At 47.7% G+C, this 25,844-nt stretch overlaps 1 protein-coding gene across 8 annotated transcripts in view; it reads left to right on the top strand.

The window, feature by feature from the left end:
• METTL6 (methyltransferase like 6) overlaps positions 1-25,844 on the top strand; it is a 47,572-nt gene that overhangs the window by 7,960 nt on the left and 13,768 nt on the right. For 7 of the 8 annotated variants that reach the window (XM_033930044.1, XM_033930043.1, XM_033930042.1 and 4 more), the window contains exons 2-4: positions 5,501-5,891; positions 8,267-8,401; positions 22,793-22,963. In XM_033930044.1, coding sequence (XP_033785935.1) covers positions 5,526-5,891; positions 8,267-8,401; positions 22,793-22,963 — 672 coding nt within the window. In that variant the 5' untranslated portion in view covers positions 5,501-5,525. The remainder of the gene's footprint in view (positions 1-5,500; positions 5,892-8,266; positions 8,402-22,792; positions 22,964-25,844) is intronic. The other variant, XM_033930047.1, reaches the window with a different exon arrangement.

Here is a 25,844-nt window from a genome sequence, read left to right as displayed (position 1 = left end):
GGTTTCGCTCCTGCCCTCGGTCTCGGCGAACCGCCTGATGATTCTTCCGGGTCACATGGCGTCTACAGTCCATGTCACGCCGTTTGCCCGCTTACATCTTCGAATCCCTCAGTGGACTTTGGCCTCTCAGTGGCGTAAAGATCGGGAACCGATTTCCAGTCATGTGACGGTTACTCCCTCTTTGAGACGCTCGCTCCGTTGGTGGACCAACTCTTCAAATCTTTCCAGGGGTTTGCTCTTTCTCGCCCCTCGGCACCACAAGGTCCTAACCACGGACTCCTCGGAGTACGCTTGGGGGGCTCATCTCGACGGTCTGCGCACTCAAGGAATGTGGTCGGCGGAGAACCGTCGTTGTCACATCAACGTTTTGGAGCTTCGAGCCATTTATCTGGCTGCTCGGGCCTTCCGCCACCTGCTTCACGATCAGGTAGTTCTAGTCCGGACGGACAACCAGGTGGCGATGTATTATGTGAACAAGCAAGGGGGGACGGGCTCTTGGTCCCTCTGCCAGGAGGCTCTTCGTCTCTGGGAGTGGGCGATTTCCCAAAACATCTTCCTTCGAGCGGTTTACATTCAAGGAGAGCGGAACTGTCTGGCGGACAAACTCAGCCGCCTTCTCCAGCCGCACAAGTGGTCGCTGCATTCTCGGGTCCTGTGACAGGTTTTCGACCGGTGGGGGACTCCTCGGATAGATCTGTTCGTCTCCTCGGTGAATCACAAACTGCCTCTCTATTGTTCACGGATGTACTCCCCGGATCGTCTCGAGGCCGACGCCTTCCTTCTCGATTGGGGGGGAAAGTTCCTCTATGCGTTTCCACTTTTTCCTCTGATCCTGAGGACCCTTGTGCATCTCAAGTCTGTACGGGCCACTCTGATTCTAATTGCGCCTCGTTGGCCTCGCCAGCCGTGGTTCTCCCTGCTTCTTCAACTCAGTGTCAGGGAGCCTCTGCTTCTACCTGTTTTTCCCTCTCTGCTGTCTCAGAGTCGGGGGTTCTCTTTTGCATCCCAATCTTCAGTCCTTACATCTGACAGCTTGGTTCCTTTCCCCCTGACTTCTGTTCCTTTATCTCAGTCAGTCCGGGAGGTTTTGGAGGCTTCTCGCAAGGTCTCGACTCGGCTTTGCTACTCCCAAAAATGGACCAGATTCTCATCGTGGTGTTCCTCTCATCATCTGGACCCTGTATTGGTTCCTGTGGCTTCGGTCCTAGAGTATTTGCTTCATTTGTCTCATTCCAGTCTGAAGACAACTTCTATTCGGGTGCATCTTAGTGCGATTGCTGCTTTCCATCGGCATCTTGAGGGAAAGTCCCTATCCCTTTATCCTTTGGTTTCTCGGTTCATGAGGGGTCTCTTGAACGTTCATCCTCCTCTTAAGCCTCCTCCTGTGGTTTGGGATCTTAATGTGGTTCTGGCTCAACTTATGAAACCCCCGTTTGAGCCCATGGATAAATCTCATCTGAAGTTCCTGACTTGGAAGGTGATCTTTCTACTTGCGCTCACTTCCGCTCGATGGATTAGTGAGCTGCAGGCCTTGGTAGCGGATCCACCCTTTACTGTATTTCATCATGACAAGGTGGTTCTCCGCACTCATCCTAAATTCTTGCCTAAGGTTGTGTCTGATTTCCACCTCAATCAGTCCATTGTTCTTCCGGTGTTTTTTCCGAAGCCCCACTCTCATCCCGGTGAGGTGGTGCTTCATACGCTTGACTGTAAGAGGGCGTTGGCTTTTTATCTTCAATGCACTCAGTCTCATCGGAAGGTTCCTCAATTGTTTTTGTCCTTCGATCCTAATCGGCTGGGACATCCTGTTTCCAAGCGCACCTTGTCCAACTGGTTGGCTGCTTGTATTTCCTTTTGCTACACTCAGGCTGGTCTTGCGCTGCATGGTCGGGTTACGGGGCATAAGGTCCGAGCGATGGCGGCTTCTGTGGCTTTCCTCTGGTCTACACCTGTTGAGGACATCTGTAAAGCTGCCACTTGGTCTTCGGTTCATACTTTCACCTCCCATTACTGTTTGGATATTCTGTCCAGGAACGACGGCCGGTTTGGCCAGTCGGTGTTGCGTAATCTGTTTTCTTAAATTGCCATCCTCCCACTTGCCCTTTTTTGGTTGGCCTGGAGGTCACCCACATGTGAGAATATGCTGCCTGCTTGTCCTGGGATAAAGCACAGTTACTTACCGTAACAGGTGTTATCCAGGGACAGCAGGCAGATATTCTCACAACCCGCCCTCCTCCCCGGGGATGGCTTCTTTGCTGGCTATGGAACTGAGGACCACGAGGTGGGGATGCACCCTCTAGTGGAGCGGGAAGGCATACACATGCGTGGTGCAGCACAGCAAGCTTGAAATTTCTTTCAAGTTTGCTTGAAAAGCTGTCCGCGTTGGGGCTCCGTGGATGACGTCACCCACATGTGAGAATATCTGCCTGCTGTCCCTGGATAACACCTGTTACGGTAAGTAACTGTGCTTTATGTGCCCTGCCCCCCTCCCCACTCTCTCTCCTGCCAGTTTCTGCAGTCAACCCCCCCTTACTCCCTGCCATATCTCACTTATATATATTTTTTTCTAGTTTTATGTAGCATTTTTGTCCAAAATGTATTTCACAAAAAATATTTTATATTCATTTAGTATACAAGCACTCATTGGTGGTTTACAAGTTGAATATTTGTAGATCAGTTATACAGCACACCAAAACAGATGAGAGAGAAAGATGGAACATGAAAACTCTTCAGACTAAATTCTGGACACATGGATTATTACAATCTAACTTTAAAAATTAAAACAGAAAAAAACATATAAACTAGAGCTTGCCCTCACTCCCTGCCAGGCTCTGCATCTAGACCCCCTCCCTCCGTGCCTGGCTTTCCACCCGTCCCTCCCTGCCAGGCTTTCCACCCTGTTCCTCCCCCCCTCTCCCAGCCAGGCTTTGCACTAAAGAATGATAAAGGACAAATTTTTCCCCATCTCCGTTCCATCCCTTCCCCACTAATTCTTTTCCATTCCCTGCCCCATTCCTGCAAACTCTGTTCTCATCTGCAAAAGCCTCAAACACTTTAAAATCATAAGTGTTTGAGGCTTGTGCAGTTAAGACAGAGCTTAAAGGAATGGGACAGGGACTGCACCAAAACTTGGGGGATGGGACAGGGAAATTGAGTTCTTGCAGTGACAGGGACAAATTTGTCCCCATGTCATTCTCTGCTCTGCACCCAGTCCTCCTCCCTGCCCTGTCCTCCCTCTCTCCCGATGTCCTGCAGGCCTCCACCGGGTCTACTGTAGGGCCTGGTGGGATGGGCTGAGAGAAGGGATCCCTCCTGTCCCAGCCAACTCTGCCCATTTTTTTCTACCTTCCGCCTCCCCCTCTGTACCTTTTTGAATCTCTGGTGGTCCAGGGACGTACCGCACAGGTGCGAGCTTTCTATACTCCTACCCTTCACTGAGCCCCCTCCCTGAATGGCTGCCTTGAGTTCTCACAGCCCAGCGGTGTACCAGGCAGAAGCGAGCTTTCCACGCTTCTGCCTCGCGCTGAGCCCCTCCCTGAATAGCTGCCTCTTCTTGCGGCCCAGCGGTGTATCAGGCTCCTGCCCGACGCTGAGCTGTGTGCTGAATGGGTCTTTATCTTTTGTAATTTACTATGTTACATAGCTGCAAATGCTAAAGCAGAGAATGGGCAGAGAGATGGCAGATGAAGTTCAATGTTGAGAAATGTAAAGTACTGCATGTGGGAATCAGAAACCCGAGGCACGGCTATACGATGGGAGGGATGTTATTGAATGAGAGTACCCAAGAAAGAGACTTGGGGGTAATGGTGGACATGACAATGAAGCCGACGGCACAGTGCGCAGCGGCCGCCAAGAGAGCGAATAAAATGCTGGGGATAATCAAGAAGGGTATTACAACAAGAATGAAAGAAGTTATCCTGCCGCTGTACCGGGCAATGGTGCGTCCGCATCTTGAGTACTGCGTCCAGTATTGGTCACCATACCTTAAGAAGGATATGGTGTTACTCGAGAGAGTTCAGAGGAGAGCGACACGACTGATAAAGGGGATGGAAAGCCTTTCATATGCTGAGAGATTGGAGAAACTGGGTCTCTTTTCCCTGGAGAAGAGAAGACTTAGAGGGGATATGATAGAGACTTACAAGATCATGAAGGGCATAGAGAGAGTAGAGAGGGACAGATTCTTCAAACTTTCAGAACATAAAAAAACAAGAGGGCATTCGGAAAAGTTGAAAGGGGACAGATTCAAAACGAATGCTAGGAAGTTCTTCTTTACCCAACGTGTGGTGGACACCTGGAATGCGCTTCCAGAGGACGTTATAGGGCAGCGAACGGTACTGGGGTTTAAGAAAGGATTGGACAATTTCCTGCTGGAAAAGGGGATAGAGGGGTATAGATAAAAGATTACTGCACAGGTCCTGGACCTAATGGGCCGCCGCGTGAGCGGACTGCTGGGCGCGATGGACCTCAGGTCTGACCCAGCGGAGGCATTTCTTATGTTCTTATCTACTCCTACTATTGATGAGAGAATTTTCATGCACTAGTCTGGTCTCGTGTGCAATTTTCTTCAAATTAGTCCCTTACAGTATTTTCTAACCTTTGTTACTCTCTCTCTTCTGTCTATATACTCCTCCTTTGCTTACACCTTATGCTGTGTGTTAAAATGTTTTATTGTGCATTGTAGTGTCACATACTATGCCATACTTTGTATTGCTAATCTGAATTTTTTTCTTTTTTTTTTACTGCTGTAATTGTCTATTGCTTGTGTTTGACTTATTTCTTGCTGTACACTGCCTTGAGTGAGCGCCTTCAAAAAGGTGGTAAATAAATCCTAGTAAATAAATATTGCTACTGTACATGTAGCCTGTGTGGGCCTCTGGTTGGGGGTTAGCATATAAGGCTGCTTAATTCATATTTTGAATGGCAGGGCCTTTCCAAATGGATTTTAAATTCTAAACAAAATCCTCAGAAGCAAACTAGTATGTGACAAGGAGATCTTTTAATTATTTATTACTTAAGGTTACCAGATTTTCTGTTTGGAAATACGGACCCCTAGACCTGCCCCTAGGCCCGTCCCGTTCCACCCGTCCGCCCACCGTAGTCCCACCCCCTGCTGCCTGCTCTCAGGCAGGATGTTCGTGCATGCATATGATGTTATCACGTGGCATGCACGGATGTCTTCCTGCCCGATGCAAGGTGGAGGAAAGCTTTTCAAAACCTGGATAAAGTGCCAGGTTTTAAAAAGCCATCTGGACTCCTGGACATGTCCTCAAAAGGAGGACATGTCCAGGGAAATCCGGACTTTGGTAATCCTACTTAAAGGGCCCTTTTACTATAATTTAGCATGCGCTAAAAGCTGCGTGCTCTATTTTAGATTATGGGCCCTGTTGGACATTAGTATGTGCTGAGCTTTTCATTATTATTCCTTGCTTGCTTGAGGTGTAGGGCCTATATTCTTCCAGTGTAAAATTTTTTGTTAACCTGGGCATTAATTTATTTTTAGAAAACCTTGAAGAACAAGAAGCTGCATGCTGCTCAATGGGTTGTTTGGAGAAAGCAAGATGCAACCAGAGGAAAACTCTGTAAACTCTGCACCCAGACCTGTGCTTTTACCTAGGGAAATGTCAGAAAATCTTCTGACTGCCAATTCAGTATCCCCCACCTACTCGGATTTGCTGCTTCAAAGAAGAGTGAGTCCTGCACGGACTCTTACTGCAGAGGAAGCAGCCAGGCTGGAGAAGGATCAGACCGTGGTGTCTCATTTTAAGCAAGTGAAGCTGGAGAAGGAGGCTCAGAAGAACTGGGACCTCTTTTTTAAAAGAAACAGCACCAACTTCTTTAAGGATCGGCACTGGACAACAAGAGAATTTGAAGAACTCGGAGCTTGCAGGGAGGTAGGCTGTGATCTGCTGTGCAGGACCTGGTAGAGACTCATAGGATAGTCATATTCTAGTTAGAGTACAACAAAATTATCAATGACAGGCCATTGATTTGTGGTGGTGGCTTTTTTAAGCCTTTAAAGCAAATTGGCTTCTCTAGTTTGAAAAGTACAGCTAGAATCCCACCTGGCTTGTAAGGGAAGGACAAGATTATGGACACAGGAGGGAGTGATTAGATGGTGTAGTAGGTGTGTTAGGCAGTGTGCTTTTTTAAAGAAATCCAGAGATGGTGGTTAGAAATGGCCACAGCTTTATTTAAACAATATTTATGAATACAATACTTTTTAATACGCAGTTTGATACTTCTCTTGACTTATAAATCTATGCATAATTCAGTAGATCACAAACATCAATACATTGGAGTCATATACTGATGAAGATATACATCTCTTCTCTCCCTCCCCTCAGGTCGAGCATTTACTCCCCCCTTTTATCAAGCTGCGCTGCCAAGCAGCATGAGCTAAATGCTGAACTGCCCATTCTAGTCCTCAGCAACGCGGCTTGATAAAAGAGGAGGGGGTTAATGATCTCAAATCAGAGCCAAAATTAAATATTGTCTAATAATAGATTGAAGTGGCTAATAGCCTGTTGGCCATGGGCTTGCAGTCTTCAGCATTGCAAGGGTGCAGTAGTCTCTGGCAGTTTGCAATCTACAGCTTTGCAAGGCCTATGTCTGTACTATCTTTAATTATCCACCAGTCTGACTGATACTGATGGCAGCACTCTCAGATCTTCTGTCAGATTTCTTTGGGTGCTGCTGGTCTTGTGGGCAGTGCAGAAATTCTCAATGACTTGCTCCTCTTCTGAATTTGAGGAGTGCTGCGGCCTCACAGTCCCAAGGTGCAGCAGGTCCTTCTTCCCTTCACACAAAGTGTTTTCCTGTCCTTGAACAAGAGTCCTGGTCACCATTTGGAAGAAATGAGGGCCTACCAGTGAGGCCCTAGCCTTTAGGAAAGGCCTAGGTAATCCTTGTGGCTCCTCACTTTATGTGACCAGCATAATTGCTGTCCTGTGGCTTTCCTTGTCTTGCTTGTTTTCTTTCTTTTTTTTCTGCTTCAGAAATTAAAAGTATAGATACACAGTACAGAGATGGCAATGGAGATGGCTGTCCCTGGGCCCTCCTAGCTCTCTGCTTACTTCAGGGCATAAAAGGTTGAGCCCTTCTACACTTCTACCAGGGAATAATCTCTGATTGAATATTTGTTGGTAAAAGAGTAATTCTGTTTGATCTTGTTTGGGATTATATACCTAGTGGGTGGCTCAGTGAGGACGACTATGGTTGTTGCATAGAGCTAAAAATAGGCTGATAAATATTTACACAGCCTTCTGTTTCAGAGCTATTGTTAGCTTGAACACAGCTTGATAATATTTGAAAACAAATTCTAGGCTGGAGAAATTTAAAAGGTTCAAGAGAGCTGTAAATACTTTTATGGGTTGTGGAGAAGAGAAACAAGGCTGTCTCTTCTCTCATTCCTCATATGGCACAGTTCTCATGCTTTTCTTTCTGATTAATATGGTCATGGAGGTTTTCTGCTTGATACCTCTTTGTTCGACGTCACAGAATCTCTTCGCTATACCTTCCTTAAAAATGATTAATACATTGCGCTCTAATAATTTTGCCGTCACAGCCCCTACTCTTTGGAACTCGATGCCTAATTATTTGCGTAGTGAACTAGACTTAAAACAATTCAAAGCAAAACTGAAAACTTTTTTGTTCCAAGACGCCTTTGGACAATAATTGTCCTTTTAAGGGCATACTTAATATTTTAATATTTTAAAATTTTGAAAATCTTAAATTCTTAAAATTTTGAAAATTTAAAATATAAAATAAACTGCTATCTTACCCTAGCTTACTATACTTTCCTTTTATGTTTTACCTTTTCTATAAAAATTGTAGTTCTTCCCCATTTCCCTATTGCTTGCATAGGTCCGTACGTCTGTGTTTTTTTTGTTGTTGTTGTTTGTTTGGTTTTTTTTTTTTTAATACTTGGATTCTCTTCCAATACCCCCTGTTTTTATCTGTTTTTATAATGATGTACATTGTTTTTATGTATTACTACATTGTAAACCGCTTAGATATTTGATTAAGCGGTCTAAAAAATCTTTTAATAAACTTGAAACTTTATCCACAAAACCCACATATCCTCTGGTTTGTAAGGATCTGAACAACAAAACAGTAACTCCCAAAATATTTAAATTTCTTTGTATGTTGAATTAGACGGTTAAATGTGTGTGTGTATTTTTTTTTTTTTAATTCTGCCATTAGGCAGTTGTGTTATGAATTTAAGGAAAAAATATTAGGTTTGTGTTTTTTTCCTGCCTCTCCACAGTTTGAAGATCAGAACCTAACTATTCTGGAAGCGGGCTGCGGAGTAGGGAACTGTCTGTTCCCTCTGTTGGAAGAAGATACAAATATATTTGCCTATGCCTGTGATTTCTCTCCCAGAGCCATTGAATTTGTGAAGGTTGGTGTTGATGTCTTAATTCTCTCTCTGGTGTCACTGTGGGGCATACTTTTTAAGAATGTAAAACTCCTGAGCTGTGTAATTGAATATTTGGAGGTACTTGGCATAAACTATTTTGGTTCATGCTGTGAAAATGATTAATCAGATTTACCTCAGGGCATATATGTGAAACATTTCAAAATAGTGCACAAAGAAAGGCAAAACGATGAGAACACAGAAATGTGTCCTGTTCAGCCCTCTGCACTGCTTCCCCACTTTACAGATATCTGGACAGGAAGGGCCGAATTCTGTATAGGACGCCTGATCTCAGAAGTTGCCTAAGCAGCTTTTGAGAATCACACATGGGTGTCCTATATGAAATCGCCTAAGCCTGTCTAACACCACAATTCTCTAACTGGCGTCCATTTCACAGGTGCCAGTTAGAGAATCGGGTTGCCACTAAGCTGATCAGTTTAGCTGTAGGGAACCTGTACCCCTCCACGCGAAGACTAAAGGCAGGATGCCCAGTCCCTTCTGCTGGAACCCAAGAAGCCTCCCCTCCCACCACCCCTGAATGTCCACAGCAGGAGGAATGCCCAATTCCTCCTGCCACCACCACCCTAAGTCATCCCCCGGCAGGAGGGTTACCCAGTCCCTCCTGCTGGACTCCCCCAAGTACCTTATTGAGTTGGTCGGCAGGAGGGATACTTAGTTCCTTTGGCCGAAAGGCCCACCTCCACTGAATGGCAGGCCTTCCTCTTCCCAGTGCATCGTGGGATGCACCGTGGAGGTGCCTTAGGCACCTGGGCCAGCCGAAATCTTAGGCCTCTCTCGCAGTGCATTCTGGGATGCACTGGAAGTGGCCTAACATTCCGATTGGTCGGATCTCTTAGGTTACTCCCATTTACCCACTGTTCACCCTATGGGTTCAAAGAAAAAGGACAGGGTGTTGCATTTGCTGGATGTCATCGATCTCTCCTCTGATACTTTGAAGTTATCAATGAGTTTCACTTATCAGATCACCTATTTGTTCTGAACAATCATGCCAAGAAAGAGAGGCTGGCCTCTAAAGCCTTGATTTCCAGTTGGATTAAGATGGTCATTTCCTCTGCATATGTGGGCTGCAGTAAGCATTGAAAGTGTACTCCACCAGAGAAATTGCAACTCAAGTGTGGAAACTAGGGCTGTCTCGCCTGAGGAGATCTGTAGAGTGGCTATATGATCTATCCCTCCGTACCTTTACTAGGTTTATAGGGTGGACGTAGCAGCCAGGAAAAATGCTACTTTCGGGTCCTCTGTTCTGAAGGCAGGCTCAGCGGGCCCACCCTAGACTCTGGGGACTTCTTTGGTATGTTCCTACGGTTCAGGACCACTAGACACATTGTGCTAGAAAGGTTCTTAATGCAATAATCTTCTTTCTTATAGATGTATCTAGTGGTCCTGAAACCCCGCCGTGTGCATGGGTTTCGCCTGCCTTCTGGAGTTGGAGAAATACTTGTCTTTCAGGTGAAATGAAAGAATAAAAACAAAAAATCACTCTCGAGAGTGTATAATCTGCTTCAAGTTTCTGCTGGATAGCAGATCATGCAAGTAACTACGAGCTCTATATAAGATTTAGTACTGGTTGCACGCATTTTTAAAAATCTTTTATAGCAACTACTTGAATGTTATGTTTATTGGTAATGTTTGGAACAGAATTGTAATGTCGGGGATTATCTGTTTCTCTTCTTCCAGTTAATGTCTTTCATTACAGTGCAAGATCCAAGAAAAGGAGCAGTGTGTGCCAGGTCTTCAAAACTTTTCCTTATTGGTAGCAATTTAAAATGTGTGCAAATAGTCTTAAAAAGTCACATAAATATGGCAGATAATAATTTCATAAATATGTCGAATAATTTCAAATCATGGACTTGACATGGCCTGTGTTTTGGCTATAATGCCTGCATCAGGAGCCCCAAGTAATAAAAACAAATCACTAATGAAATCCAAATTCCACCAAAAGATAAAACCAACCATAAATGAAATCCAAATGCAGAATGTCAGCTGTAACCACATATAGAGTGATGCTGAAGTGCTACTTGATTGCTTTTGTACAAACTAAAAGGGTAGGAGAAGTGGAGTTGAAAAGATGTCAAATTTTTATCTATAGGGCCGGTAACAACTGGTATACTCAAATCTGGATATTTAATCTTTGCCTCGCGCTTCCCCAGTTTTCCTGGAAGACAAAACTACCGTATTTTCTCGCATATAACGCGCGCGTTATACGTGGTTTTTACGTACCGCGCATACCCTTGCGCATTATACGCGTGAGCGCGTTGTACAAAATTTTTTTTCCATAGTCCCCCCCCCCGACGTCCGATTCCCCCCCCCCCCCGCAAGACCGCTCGCACCCCCACCCCCACCCCGAAGGACCGCTCGCACGCACCCGCACTCCCACCCTGAAGGACTGCTCACACCTCCACAGCCTCCCGACCCCCCCCATCATGTAGAAGCTCCTACCGGTGTCCTGCTGCTTCCTCTTGGCGGTCCCGACACCCGACACGATCGGGGCAAGAGGGAGCTCAAGCCCTCTTGCCCCCCCCCCCCCCCCGACACGATCGGGGCAAAAGGGAGCCCAAGCCCTCTTGCCCCGCCGACTCCCCAACTCCCCGACAATATCAGGCCAGGAGGGAGCCCAAGTCCTCTTGGCCCTGGCGACCCCCCCCCCTGCTAGTTGTTCGGGCCAGGAGGGAGCCCAAACCCTCCTGGCCACGGCGACCCCCTACCCCCCCCCCGCACTACATTACGGGCAGGAGGGATCCCAGGCCCTCCTGCCCTCAATGCAAAACCCCCTCCCCCCAACGACCGCCCCCCCCCAAGAACCTCCGACCGCCCCCCCAGCCAACCCGCGACCCCCACGACACCCCCACCCCCCTTCCCCAACCTTGCCCAACCTGACAATGTTCCCAAGGCCCCGCCCCCAGGAGGGACCTAAGGCTCCCGGGCCTATTCTGATTGGCCCAGGCGCCTTAGGCCCCACCAGTAGGCGGAGCTTTGGGACGGATGGGCCAATCCGGCCTCATTCCGTCGTTGGCTACCTGTCGGACAGGCGGGTTTGGCTCCCGTCTGTCCGGCCAACTACACAAAGGTACGGGGAAGGGGGGTGGGGGTGTCGTGGGGGTCGGCCAGGGGGGTTGCGGGGCTGCTGGGGGGGCGGTCGGAGGTTCTTGGAGGGGTGGTCGTTGGGGGGAGGGGGGTTTGCGTCGAGGGCAGGAGGGCCTGGGATCTCTCCTGCCCGTAATGTAGTGCGGGGTGGGGGTAGGGGGTCGCTGTGGCCAGGAGGGTTTGGGCTCCCTCCTGGCCCGATATTGTCGGGGAGTTGGGGAGTCGGCGGAGCAAGAGGGCTTGGGCTCCCTTTTGCCCCGATCGTGTCGGGGGGGCAAGAGGGCTTGAGCTCCCTCTTGCCCCGATCGTGTCGGGGGTGCCGCGGTTGGCTGGGGCAAGAGGGCTTGAGCTCCCTCTTGTCCCGATCGTGTCGGGGGTGCCGCGGTTGGCTGGGGCAAGAGGGCTTGAGCTCCCTCTTGCCCCGATCGTGTCGGGGAGTCGGGACACCAAGAGGAAGCAGCAGGACACCGGTAGGAGCTTCTACATGATGGGGGGGGGGTTGGGAGAATGTGGGGGTGCGAGCGGTCCTTCAGGGTGGGGGTGGGAGTGCGTGCGAGCGGTCCTTCAAGGTGGGGGTGCGGGTGCGTGCGAGCGGTCCTTCGGGGTGGGGGTGCGAGCGGTCCTCAGGGGGGGTGAATCGGACGTCGGGGGGGGGCATCAGGCTTTCAGGGTGGGGACAGGACTTCAAGGGGGAGAGGAGAGTCGGGGCGGGCGAAAGGAGAGTCGGGGTGGCCAGAGGAGAGTCGGGGCGGGCGAAAGGAGAGTCGGGCAGCATGCGCGGTATACGGGTGTGCGCGGTATATAAAAATTTCTGTACATAAATTTGTGTTTTTCGCGCGCTATACCCGTGAGCGTTTTACACGGGTGCGCGTTATCTATGTGAAAATACGGTAACTCATAGAAAATACAAAATCAACGAACTTAGGATTCCACTGAGGTTCTACGGTGGCCCACAAGGGGCCTGGCATGCCCCTTAGGGCATGCCCTGCAGCCATGCCACGGGGAAATGCTTTCTTTTTTCTAAAACACTGCCCATGTTGATGATGTGAGCAGGTCAGTGCTGCAGCAAAATGGTCCCACCTCCACCTGGTCGGCTGTCTTGGGTGTCTCTCCAAACAGCTTCCAAGGTTCTCCTTAGTCCTCTTCCTTCCAGCAAGTAACTTTTCAATAGATGTAACTGGCTTTATCTCAGGACAAGCAGGCAGGTATTCTCACTAGTGGGTGACGTCATCCAACGGAGCCCCGATGCGGACATCTCACAAGCATACTTGCTTGTAGAAACTTTTAAAAGTTTCGAGTTGCCCACACCGCGCATGCGCGAGTGCCTTCCTGCCCGATGCACCGGGCGTGTCTCCTCAATTCTTTCTCTTCCGCGGAGCTGAGAAGTTTGCCTTTGAAACTCTCTGCGCGAAGTTCCTTTTTTGTGCCTTCTGTGCCCGCGGGTTTGGGTTTTTTGTGCTCATTCCTGTTGGCTCACGTTACGTTTTGTTGTTTAAAAAAAAATAATAATAATTTTGTTCGACCGGGCAGGTCGCGTGGCTGCGGCCCCGCGGCTTCGACCTTGAGGCGGAGCTTTTTCGGCCTATGTCCCGACCTGTTACCGGTTTTAAAAAGTGTGTCAAGTGCCAGTGCGCGATTTCGTTGACGGACCCGCATCGACGCTGTCTTCAGTGTCTCGGGCCTCAACACCTTCCGAAATCGTGCCGGCCTTGCTCCACGCTCACAGCACGTGCGTTTAAGCGTCGCTGTATTTTGTGGGAGTCGTTGTTTGGCATGGAGGCGTCTCCTGTGCTGCCCTCTTCCCAGAGCGCCACGCCTTCGACTTCCGATTCTACATCTTCGGCCTCGAGTCTGCTCAAGCCTGCCTCGTTCGTGCCTGCTTCGACCTCGACGCAGGCTGCGGTGTCTTCCGATGTCTCTTCAGGTCAGATAGCGCAGCCTCCTATCCCTCCAGTGGTGCTTAAGGTGCCCAAGGCCTCCTAATCCAAGCCCCCTGGCGGCCGAATGACCGACGTCCGTGCAGGAGGTCCCATTTCTGATGTGGATCCCTCTTTGCTGGCGTCGTTTCACGCCTTGATGGAGAAGCGATTTGTCGAGCTCTTTACCAAAATTGGGCCGACGCTTCTCTCCCAGATCCAGTCTGGGCACGCGGAAGCCTCCCGCGAGGTCGAGCCGTCTCCGGTGCCTCCTCGGCGCACACTCTCGCTGCTGGGAGCAGAGTCTCGGCGAGTGTCTGGTCTGGCTCCGGGACATGTCTCGCAAGGAGCAGAGTCTTTGCCCATGCCACCTTTGGAGCCGATACCCTCGATCCATGGCTTGTCTGGTCCGGACCCTTCCTCTGCGATGCCGGGCCTCGAACCTTGGGGAGCACCTCAGGGGGCCTCGTCTCAGCCTCTGATGCTTCAATCCACGGCCTCCAGTCCCATCTACTCGGTGGCTGCCTCGTCTGAGCGTCGCTCGCCTCGTTGCTCGAGGCCTGCTTCTTGACACAGCTCCGGTCGTCGATCGAGGCACTCATCGAGGCATTCATCGAGACACGCCTCGCCTCGTCGGAAGCAACCTTTCCGGGAGTTTTCTCCGGAATACTCGCCCCCTCCTCCCATGCCGGAACTTGAAGACTGCGGGAGTTCGTTCTCTCCGTGCCGGTCCTCGGCATCGGCGGACCAGGCCGCCTCATCGTCTTAGAGCTCGCCTCGAGGGCCGTCTCTGGCGGACCAGTTGTCATTCTCGTCCTTCCTGAGGCAGATGGCGGTGGATCTGGATATCACCCTGGATTCGGGTTCCAAGTTCTCGAAGGAGTATCTGGAGACAATGCATCTTCCTCAACCTCCGGCCGAGTCTCTGCGTCTGCCTCTACACAAGCTTCTGGACCAGACTTTCATGAGATGTTTCGAGACCCCGTATTCCATCCCGGCGGTCCCGGGGAAGTTGGATGCTCGATACCGCATGCTGCACCATAAGGGCTTCGACGGGGCACAGCTCTTGCACCAGTCTCTCTTGGTTGAATCCTCTCTGAAGCGGTCTCATCCCTCCCAGTTCTATGCTTCCACTCCTCCTGGCTGGGAGGGCAAAACCATGGACAGATTTGGCAGGCGCATCTACCAGAACTCGATGATGGCTTCTCGAGTCCTCATTTACAGCTTTCATTTCGCAACCTACTTTGAGTTTTTTCTCTCCATTCTTCAAAAGTTTTTGCCCTATCTGGACTCTTAGGCTCGCTTCGAGTACTCGGAGGTGCTGGCATCATTGTCCCAACTCCGCCTGCAGATGATGCAATCGTCTTACGACGCTTTTCAGCTCTCGGCCAGAGTGGCGGCCTGTTCGGTGGCCATGAGACGCTTGGCGTGTCTTCGCACCATTGATATGGACCCGAATCTCCAGGACAGGCTGGCGAACGTTCCCTGTGCGGGAGCGGACCTTTTCGACGAGTCCATCGAGGCAGCGACGGAGAAGCTATCCAAGCATGAAAAATCTTTTCAGTCTATTCTCCGCCAAAAGCCCAAGCCTGCCATCTCTCGTCCGTCTCGTCCTCCTATGATTTATCAACGGCACTACCCGCCGAAGCAGGCTCCCGCCATTCGGCCGCCAGTGAAGAGGCAGCATCAGCAGAAGCCCCAACAAAAGCCTCAACCTTCTGCTGTCCCCAAGGCTCCCCAGCCTTTTTGACTGTCTCGTAGGGAGCATAACTTCCATCGTTCTGCCCTCCCCTCTTTTGCCCATCGGAGGTCGTCTCCATCATTTTTACCATCGATGGACGACTATTACCACCGACCTCTGGGTCCTTTCCATCGTAAGAGAGGGATACTCTCTTCAGTTCCATCATGTTCCTCCGGAACATCCTCCAAGAGAGTATCCTTCCAACTTAACCCAGACCACCCTTCTTCTTCAGGAAGCTCAGGCTTTGCTCCGGCTTCATGCCGTTGAGCCGGTCCCTGTGGACCAACAGAACAGGGGTTTTTACTCCCGGTACTTCCTTGTTCCGAAGAAGACAGGCGATCTGCGTCCTATTTTGGACCTCAGGGTGCTCAACAAGTTCTTGGTCAGGGAGAAGTTTCGCATGTTGACCCTGGCTTCTCTCTATCCCCTCCTCGAGCAGAACGACTGGTTATGCTCCCTGGATCTCAAGGAGGCCTACACTCATATTCCCATCCATCTGGCTTCCCGTCAATATCTCAGATTTCAGGTGGGACACCTTCATCTTCAGTACAGAGTGCTTCCTTTCGGCCTTGCTTCGTCTCCCAGAGTCTTCACCAAGTGCCTGGTTGTGGTGGCCGCAGCACTCAGGAACCATGGTCTGCAGGTGTTTCCCTACCTCGACGACTGGCTCATCAAGGATTCCACATCTCAGGGGGCTGTCCGGGCCACTCAGAGGACAATCTGGTTTCTACAGAGTCTGGGATTCGAGAACAATTTTCCCAAATCCAATCTTCAACCTTCACAGACTCTCCCCTTCATCGGAGCTGTCTGGATACTATTCAACTCAGCGTGTTCCTTCCTCCTCAGCGCCTGGCAGCTCTTCTTCATCTTTGTCACTCGGTCTCTTCTCGCCCGTCCATCTTGGCGAGACACATGATGGTGCTCCTAAGCCACATGACCTCTACGGTTCACGTGACTCCTTTTGCCAGACTTCACCTACGGATTCCTCAGTGGACCCTAGCTTCTCAATGGTCGCAGATCTCCGACCCTCTGACTCGTCACATTCAGGTCACTCCTGCTCTGCTGCAGTCGCTTCGCTGGTGGATGCTCTATTCCAATCTTTCCAGAGTTTGCTGTTTCACATGCCTACCCATCAAAAGATCCTCACAACTGACTCCTCGACCTATGCTTGGGGGGCTCATCTGGACGGGCTCCGCACCCAGGGCTATTGGACGAGTGCGGATCGTCTGTGCCATATCAATCTCCTGGAACTCAGGGTGATTTTCAATGCTCTCAATGCTTTTCAGCATCTTCTTCACGACATGGTGGTCCTCATTCGTACGGACAATCAGGTCGCCATGTATTATGTCAACAAGCAGGGAGGCACGGGATCGGCCTCCCTCTGTCAGGAAGCTCTGAAAGTTTGGGATTGGGCGATTCGCCACAACGCCTTCCTCAAAGCTGTCTACATTCAGGGGACGGACAATGCCTTGGCGGACAACTTGAGTTGCCTTCCGCAGCCTCACGAGTGGACTCACCATTCCACGCCCCTTCATCAAATCTTCTCTCTGTGGGGAACGCCTCAGATAGACCTCTTTGCAGCTCCCCACAACTTCAAACTGCCTCAGTTCTGCTCCAGGATCTACACTCCTCATCGGCTCGAGGCAGATGCTTTTCTTCTGGACTGGGGGAATCTCTTTCTGTATGCGTTTCCTCCGTTTCCTCTCATTCAAAAGACTCTGGTCAAGCTCAAGTCCGACCAGGCCACCATGATTCTGATTGCTCCTCAGTGGCCCAGGCAACCTTGGTACTCCCTTCTTCTGCAACTCAGAAGCAGGGAGCCCTTCCTTCTACCAGTGTTTCCATCTCTGCTTACGCAGCATCAGGGATCTCTGCTTCATCCCAACCTGCAGTCGCTACACCTGACAGCTTGGTTCCTCTCAGCATAACTACCCTTCAGTTTTCACCAGCTGTGCGGGATGTTTTGGAAGCTTCAAGGAAGCCTGCTACTAGACAATGCTATTCCCAGAAATGGACTAGATTCTCTACTTGGTGTTTTTCTCAGCACAAGAAGCCTCAACATGCCTCTTTGTCCTCTGTTTTGGACTATCTTTTGCACCTGTCTCAATCTGGCCTCAGGTCTACATCGATCAGAGTCCATCTTAGTGCAATTGCTGCTTTCCACCAGCCTCTTCAAGGGAAACCTCTTTCTGCACATCCTGTGGTTTCCAGATTCATTAAAGGACTTTTCCACGTCAATCCTCCTCTCAAACCGCCTCCCGTGGTTTGGGACCTCAATGTTGTTCTTTCTCAACTTATGAAGCCTCCATTTGAACCTCTTAACAAGGCTTCTCTGAAATTCCTCACTTGGAAAGTGGTGCTTCTCATTGGCCTCACTTCTGCCTGTCGAGTGAGTGAACTTCAAGCATTGGTTGCGGATCCGCCCTTTACAGTGTTTCATCATGACAAGGTGGTCCTTCGCACTCATCCCAAATTCCTCCCCAAGGTGGTCTCGGAGTTTCATCTGAATCAATCCATTGTTCTTCCTGTGTTTTTTCCAAAGCCTCATTCTCATCCTGGAGAATCAGCTCTTCACACTCTGGACTGTAAACGTGCTTTGGCTTTCTACCTGGAACGCACCAAGCCTCACAGAACTGCTCCTCAACTTTTCATCTCCTTCGATCCGAACAAGTTGGGACACCCTATCTCTAAGCGCACCATCTCCAACTGGATGGCAGCTTATATCTCTTTCTGCTATGCCCAGGCTGGATTACCCCTTCACAGTAAAGTCACAGCCCATAAGGTCAGAGCAATGGCAGCCTCTGTCGCTTTCCTCAAATCGACACCGATTGAGGAGATTTGTAAAGCTGCCACTTGGTCCTCGGTTCATACCTTCACCTCACTATTGTCTGGCTACCTTCTCCAGACGGGATGAACAGTTTGGCCAAACAGTGTTACAAAATTTGTTTTCCTAAGTTGCCAACTCTCCCACCATCCCATTGTGGTAAGCTTGGAGGTCACCCACTAGTGAGAATACCTGCCTGCTTGTCCTGGGATAAAGCAATGTTACTTACCGTAACAGTTGTTATCCAGGGACAGCAGGCAGCTATTCTCACGTCCCACCCACCTCCCCTGGGTTGGCTTCTCTGCCAGCTATCTGAACTGAGGAGACACGCCCGGTGCATCGGGCGGGAAGGCACTCGCGCATGCGCGGTGTGGGCAACTCGAAACTTCTAAAAGTTTCTACAAGCAAGTATGCTTGTGAGATGTCCGCATCGGGGCTCCGTTGGATGACGTCACCCACTAGTGAGAATAGCTGCCTGCTGTCCCTGGATAACAACTGTTATGGTAAGTAACATTGCTATATTGTACCTGTATCCTTCTCTATATACAGTTCAAACTCCTCTTACCGACTTACAAGTTTATTCATTCTGCAGCTCCTCAGTATCTCTTCTCTTCCTATACCCCCACCCAGGGAACTCTCTTCATGATTCATTCTCCAAACACAATGTCTGTAAAAATAGAAATTAGCTGGCAGGTAAATTTTCTTTTAGAGCATAAGACAAAGTGCAACACTTTTTATTAATCAGTCTGTTTGCAATAGATACTAGTGCTCAAGTCACCTTTATGATAAACAATGGTATTTAAGAATGAAATAACAAGTACATCATACTCATTTGGAATATTAAGTTGGAATTTCCAGGCCTGTTTTCAAACCATATAGATATCATTGATGCAACATCTCCAGAATGGAGTAGAATCATTAAAAGGATGATCTTTTAGATATTCCTTCTCAAAACTAGCAACATACCAATTCACTGTATCTAGTGACCTAGTGGCCCCCATAACTGTACCTTTTTGATTTGCTTATAAAAATCACTTCCAAACCAAAAAGCGTTCTTAGTTAATGGTAGAATAGTTAGAGCAGCAGTAAATTCCATTGATATTCTGAAATGGATCTCTTGAAGTGTCTCTTAGGGCTAGGACTAAAGAGGACTGCGAAGATTTACAAAGGGTCCTAAACAAACTAGGGGAGTGGGTGACAAGATGGCAGATGAAGTTCAATATAGAGAAATGCAAAGTCTTACACATAGGAAACAGAAACCTGAGGTACAGCTACACAATGGGAGGGCTGTTATTGAGTGAGAGTTCCCAAGAAAGGGACTTGGTGGTAAAAGTGGACATGACAATGAAGCCATTGGCACAATGCGCAGCAGCTGCTAAGAAAGCAAATAGAATGCTAGGAATAATCAAGAAGGGTATTACAAGCAGAACGAAAGAAATTAGCCTGCCATTGTATCGGGCGCATCTGGAGTACTGCGTACACTATTGGTCGCCGTACCTAAAGAAGGATATGGCGATACTCGAGAGGGTTCAGAAGAGAGCGACACATTTGATAAAAGGTATGGAAAACCTTTCATACGCTGAAAGATTAGAGAGACTGGGGCTTTTTTCGCTGGAGAAGCGGAGACTTAGAGGGGATATGATAGAGACTTATAAGATCACGAAGGGCATAGAGAAAGTGGAGAAGGACAGATTCTTCAAACTTTCGACTCTTAATGAGAACTGCCCTCAGCCAATCACGGAGCGGCGCAGGACCAGGCATAAGCGCAAAGGTTGCACTCCTGCATTGTGTGCTGCTCTGGCACGAAAGGCAGCCATACAGCACGGTTTTTCAATACAAGTTTTGCCCTAACTCCTGCGTTGTGCGCTGCTCTGCAATGAAAGGCAGCCGTCCAACAGGAGACCGTGCTGGACCACAGCCAATTTGAAAAGGTGCGGGGCTGTGGGCTGCTTAATGCGGTGGGCTGCTTCAGGCTGCTTTGGGCTTTGGGTTGCGCGCTGCTTTGGGCTTCCCAGCACCAGACTACCAGATGCACCCATCCTATAGAGAAGAATAACCTTTATTTCTTTTCTTGATCTCCAATATTGTGGGCTAAATAAGAGTTAACATTACTTATTTATAATAATTTTTGTGTTAATTTTATTTCTTCATCTCTGATCATCATCAAGTTATCATAGAGAAGGATAACCCAAGAAAAAAAAATACTGAACCAAATTTTTTTCCTTGGTTTTTCCTCCTCTACAGAAACATAGAAACATAGACAATGACGGCAGAAAAGAGCCACGGCCCATCTAGTCTGCCCACACTAGCGACCCACCCCCTAACTTCCTCCATGAAGAGATCCCACATGCCAATCCCACCTTTTCTTAAAATCAGGTAATTGAGGCCAGCAGCGTGCCAGATTTTAAGAAAAGATGGGATTGGCATGTGGGATCTCTTCATGGAGGAAGTTAGGGGGTGGGTCACTAGTGTGGGCAGACTAGATGGGCCGTGGCCCTTTTCTGCCGTCATTGTCTATGTTTCTATGTTACAGGGGGGTGCGTCTTATAGAATGAAAAATACGGTATAGCAAATTGTAACGTGTGTATATTGGTATTAGAGCCCCAGTATGTGTCAAGTTAGGATATAAACTTGTATCAAAAAACCCCCAAACAAACTTGTACTGTAACTATGGGAAATTGTAACCTGTAACCCGTTCTGAGCTCTTTGGGGAGAATTGGATAGAAAACTAATTAAATAAATAAATATATTACTTCTATTTGGGGTATTTTCACATATAAAGATTCTATATTCTTTGTATCATGGTTACATCTGAAGCCAGTCAAAATATTAGTCAGATGAGACAAGTTGAAAATGTAGGAAGATATCAATGGTATAAAAGAACATAAGAATACAACTACAAAAATAGCAGTGCTCCCAATATGTAGTCAATTGCTGAAACAGTTAGTCTGACTGGAGGTGTCATGAGGGACTTAGGTATTTTGGATAATACATATATTGCTGCTGTTCCTGGATGCTTGCTTTCCTGTCAAAAATTCAGTTTCTGTAGTCATGAGGAAGCCTTTATTTTGTTCTTATTTCTTATAGAATTTCTCATCATTCAGCCATTGTAATGGTTCCACTTTGCAGTCTTCTCTGTTCATAAATACAATTGCACCTCCCTTATGTGCTGGTTTTATAACAATTCTTTTATCGTATTTCACAGCATGCATTGCCAAGTTTGAGGACCTCTGCTCTGAATTTGTATGATGTAGTAGATCCCGAGAGAGGTGGTGGAGAAGAAGAAAATTTAAAAAATTTAAATTGAATCAGGTTGGGCAGACTGGATGGACCATTCGGGTCTTTATCTGCCGTCATCTACTATGTTACTATCTTTGTAAAGCTTGTGCTGCGCTTTGAACATAGTGGGCTCCTTTTACAAAGGTGCGTTAGGGCCTTAACGCGCAGAATAGCGCGCGCTAAAATGTGAAGGGATGCAGTTCTGATACAAGGCAAGATCAGCACACTGATCTTAAGCCCCTGACCCTGTGAATGAATACTGAATTGTTCCCTCTCTCACCCTTACCTGTCACAAATTAACCCTTATCTTATTCCTTATCTTGTTTAAGTAGTCCTTATATGGGCAGCAGACAGACATTGCCTATGTGCAAAAGCAGGCCTCTGTCACGCGCTGAGCTTAAGGATGATCACGAGGTGCATGCATTATAACCTTTAGAATGTCACATGCTATGTGGTAAGCTTTTAGAAGTATTAGATATGTAAACTAGGGAATCACTTTATTGGAACCATTATAATCAGATGTCACGTGAGATGGTAGCTTTGAGAATAACATTAGATATGTAAACAAGGGAGTTACCTTGGTATAATCCTCATTGTAAATACATGATGAGACTGTAACCTTGCAAAGCATTAGATAAGTAAATAAGGAGTTAAGATACTCAATAAAAGGGTTAGAGGCCTTCCATTTAGGGACGCCTCATCTCAATCTGAGTCCTGTGTGAAGCCTCATCCCTACAAAAATGCCGCACGCACTAGCCGCTACCGCCTCCTCTTGAGCAGGCAGTAGTTTTTCGGGTAGCGCACGCTATAGCGCATGCTAATCCGGTGCGCGCGCTAAAAACACTACCGCACGTTTGTTAAAGGAGCCCTGTATTTTGATAGGTGTTTAAATAAACTGGTTATGGATGCAGATATCCATGATCTCATTGCAACATGGGCATTGTGTGCACACTTCTACTGTATTTATTTATTTATTTTGATTTCTATCCCATTCTCCCAGAAGCTCAGAACGGGTTACAAGTAGACATTCGTTTGAAAACAGACTGTATAAACACTTGTAGAGAAGTAGTTTAGAAAGTAGTGATGGTGCCTTTGAGAACCAAATCATTGGAATTAGCTCTGTGAGCTGAAATAACTTTTTTTTTTTTCTTTTTCCAGTTGAAGTTTAGAATTTTCTGATAGTCCTGCTTTATGGGGGGGAAGAAATAGGTTAGGAATGTTTAGAGCTCATTATCTAGGAGAAGCTCCTGCTGATTATGGTGGTTTTCTGCTTTTGAACCGAGTACTAACATTCGAAGTTCAGGATAAAGACCACATCTGAGCTTGTACTTTCTCTTTCTTTTCCTCCATAACCATGGGATGATTGCCCATCTCTGAATTTGAGACTGACAAATCAACTGAAAGATCCTTTATTCCCAGGAGGACCCTGAATATTTGCCTTGTAGAGTGTATTGGTATATATTACTGTATTTTTTCACCAAAACAGCCCCTTCTTTTTTTTACATTAATAGCAAAATCCATTGTATAACACAGAGAGATGTAAGGTGTTCCAGTGTGATCTGACCAAAGATGACCTCCTGGATAACATACCCGAACATTCTGTCGATGTGGTCACCTTAATATTTGTGCTTTCTGCTATCCACCCTGAGAAGATGCATCTTGCTGTCAAAAATATTTATAAGGTAAATCATTGCAATAAAAAATTCTGATGGCTATTTATAGAGCATGAGTACCAGACACAATTCTTACCTTAAAATAAGTAGTTCAGGACTGGACCAAGATATACATTGCAGAAGAAATAAGTAAGTTTAAGTATGTAGAGGTCCAAAAGAAACTTTAATTCAACAACACTTGAGGATATAACAAACCACCCAATGTGACCCTGTTTCATCCACCAATAGGGCTGCATCAGGGGCAAATTATACTGTTCAAATAAGATATTTGTAAAATGATAACAGTTACAGGCACCATATCAAAACATATATATATATATATATATATATATATAGCTAAGTAGCAAAATAACTAAAACTGACCAAATTTATTTAGAGGTACAAGATCCTTTATCCAAAATTCTTGGGACCAGGCGTATATCAGTTTTCAGAATGATAATGTTAAGTCAGTCCTCCAACCTTTTCTGCTTCTCGCTGCCACCCTGAGCGAAATCTGCAGCTTTTCTTTGTCACTTTCCAACCCTCCCACCTTTTCTGCTTCTCGCTGCCACCCCGAGCAAGATCTGCAGCTCTTCTTTGTCACTTTCCAGCCCTCCCACCTTTTCTGCTTCTCGTTGCCACCCCGAGCGGGACCTGCAGCTCTTCTTTGCCACTTTCCAGCCCTCCAACCTGAATTGCACAGAGGTCAGGAAATAAGTATGCACCTTGCGTTGGTTTTAGCGAGAGTCATGTCAGGGAAATTCACTACTTCAGGTTTGCATCAAAATTTGTTTTTCAGAATTTTAGATCTCGTACCTGTACTTTTAAAAAGCTAGTATAAAAATGGACACACAAATTGTAATATAGTAAATAATTCAAACAACTTTTAAAAAACCATGAAAAGGTACATATATATAAATACACAACTATCAGCTTACTAATTTCTTCTGCTTTCTTGGCTTTTGCAAACTACCTGCCTTATTTCTTTGGACCAAGAGATTTATGGTTGGGTCTCCAAGTGCATGGTTCCATTCCAGTATTGACAAAAACCTCTAGGTAGGTATTCTCTATTGTAAAACCCGAGAGCCATTGGTAACCCCCATCAGTCATGTGATTCTGTCCTATTCACCCACTACTTGTATATGCTTCCCTCACATTCTGCAGAGGCTCTGCTGCTGCCTCAGTTGTTCTGTTTCCTTGTAGCACCTCAGTCAGTTTTAGCAATACAGCACCCAAACTTCTGCTCTGAGACTCTAAAAGTCATCATGAGAGTTTGGGCACCTTATGGCTCAAACTCAGCAGCTTCTGTGTTGCTGAAGAAATAAACAGCTGTTCTGAAGGCAGTACTGTCAGCAAGCCTCTAGAGATGGTGAAACGGAATAACAAATTGTGGAGAACCAGAATGTAGAGGATGTGGGTAGGGATAGGATGTCCTGAGGCTGACTGGTAGGAGAGGCATGAAGGGATTGTGAGTGAGTGTGTAGGAGGAGGGCAGCTGTAGGGGAGTGGGTGGGCTGGCATTAGGAAAGATAGACTGAGGGAAGAGAGAATTGGTGGTGTAGATGGTTTTTTAGTTCTACCAGTCACACCACCCTAAATGTCCCTCAGCAGTTATACTGGCCACAGTTTAGAAGAGGGGACCATTGACTGCCATAGTACTCCTTCCCTCCCTGCTTCATGAACCTGTAGAGATAACATTAAAGCCACCTGCTCTACCTATTACCGTATATACTCAAATATAAACAGAGACCCCCCTTTTTCCCCCAAAAAGGAGGAAAAATGGTCGACTCGAATATAAAGTCAATCGGCTTAATATTCAAGTGCCCTGCCCTGTCAGACTCTGCACCCAGCTCCCTCACTGCCAACCCTGCACCCTTCCCTCCCTCCCCTGTCCGGCATTGCACCCAGCCCTCTTCCTTCCCGCCCTCCCCTGTCAGACTGCACCCAGCACCCTTCCTTCCCTCCCCTTTCAGACTCTGCACCCTCCCTCCCAGGCTCTGCATCTTGCCCCCCTCCCTGTTCTAGCCTCATACCTCTAATGCCGATCCCCGGTGGAGGTGCAACGTGCAGGAGCAAACTTTCCGAGTTCCTGCCCCACTGCTAATTGGCTGCTGTGAGTTTCTTCAGAAGCTGAGCAGCACGAGCAGGCGCGCGATTTGGTGTTGCTGCTCGGTGCTGAGCGGCTTCCTTACTGGCTCACGCTCAGCACCGAGCAGCAGCGCCAAATCACACCTGCTCGTGCTGCTCAGCGGCCAAAGAAATTCGCGGCAGCCAGTTAGCAGTGGGGCAGGAACTCAGAAAGTTCCCTCCTGCCTGCTGCACCTCCACCGGGGACTGGCAGTAGAGGTATGGGGCTAAGGCAGGGAGGAGGGCATGGTGTAGAACCTGGTGGCAGTAGCCGGCAATAATTTTGGAAGGGGGTGTATTGTTGGCTCGAATATAAACTGGGACCCCCATTTTTGGCCCCAAAATCCCGGTTTATATTCAGGTATATATGGTATGTTCTGAGGAAAGGAGATGGATTTGATATACCATCTTTCTGTAATTACAATCAAAGTGGCAGGAGTATAACCTGTAGAGCTGCTTGAAGGCGTCTCTTTCCTTCCCATCATATTCTGAAGAGTTATGGGAAGGCCTGAGATGGATGTAGCGAGACCAGCTATTGCATTGCAGAGGGGCATGGCCAGGATGAAATAGTTGGGATTTGAGTTAGGATTTTTGTGAGAGAGCAGTGGCACTTGGGGATCTTGGAAGAAGGGTTGGAAAGACGTTTGCACTGGTGGATGGGAACCTGGGGGGTGGGGTTTGAAACTGGGAATTGAACGTGGGGACAGAATGAAAGAAGAAAAGACTGACAACTAAAAAGTCTTAATGCTTACCAAATTGCAAATGTTTAGAAGCCTATTTTATA

This window comes from Geotrypetes seraphini, chromosome 2 (genome assembly GCF_902459505.1).
Source record: "Geotrypetes seraphini chromosome 2, aGeoSer1.1, whole genome shotgun sequence".
In the NCBI taxonomy this organism is placed as follows: Eukaryota; Metazoa; Chordata; class Amphibia; order Gymnophiona; family Dermophiidae; genus Geotrypetes; species Geotrypetes seraphini.
Note: the sequence above shows the minus strand (reverse complement) of the source record. Positions and strands in the feature narration are given on the sequence as shown.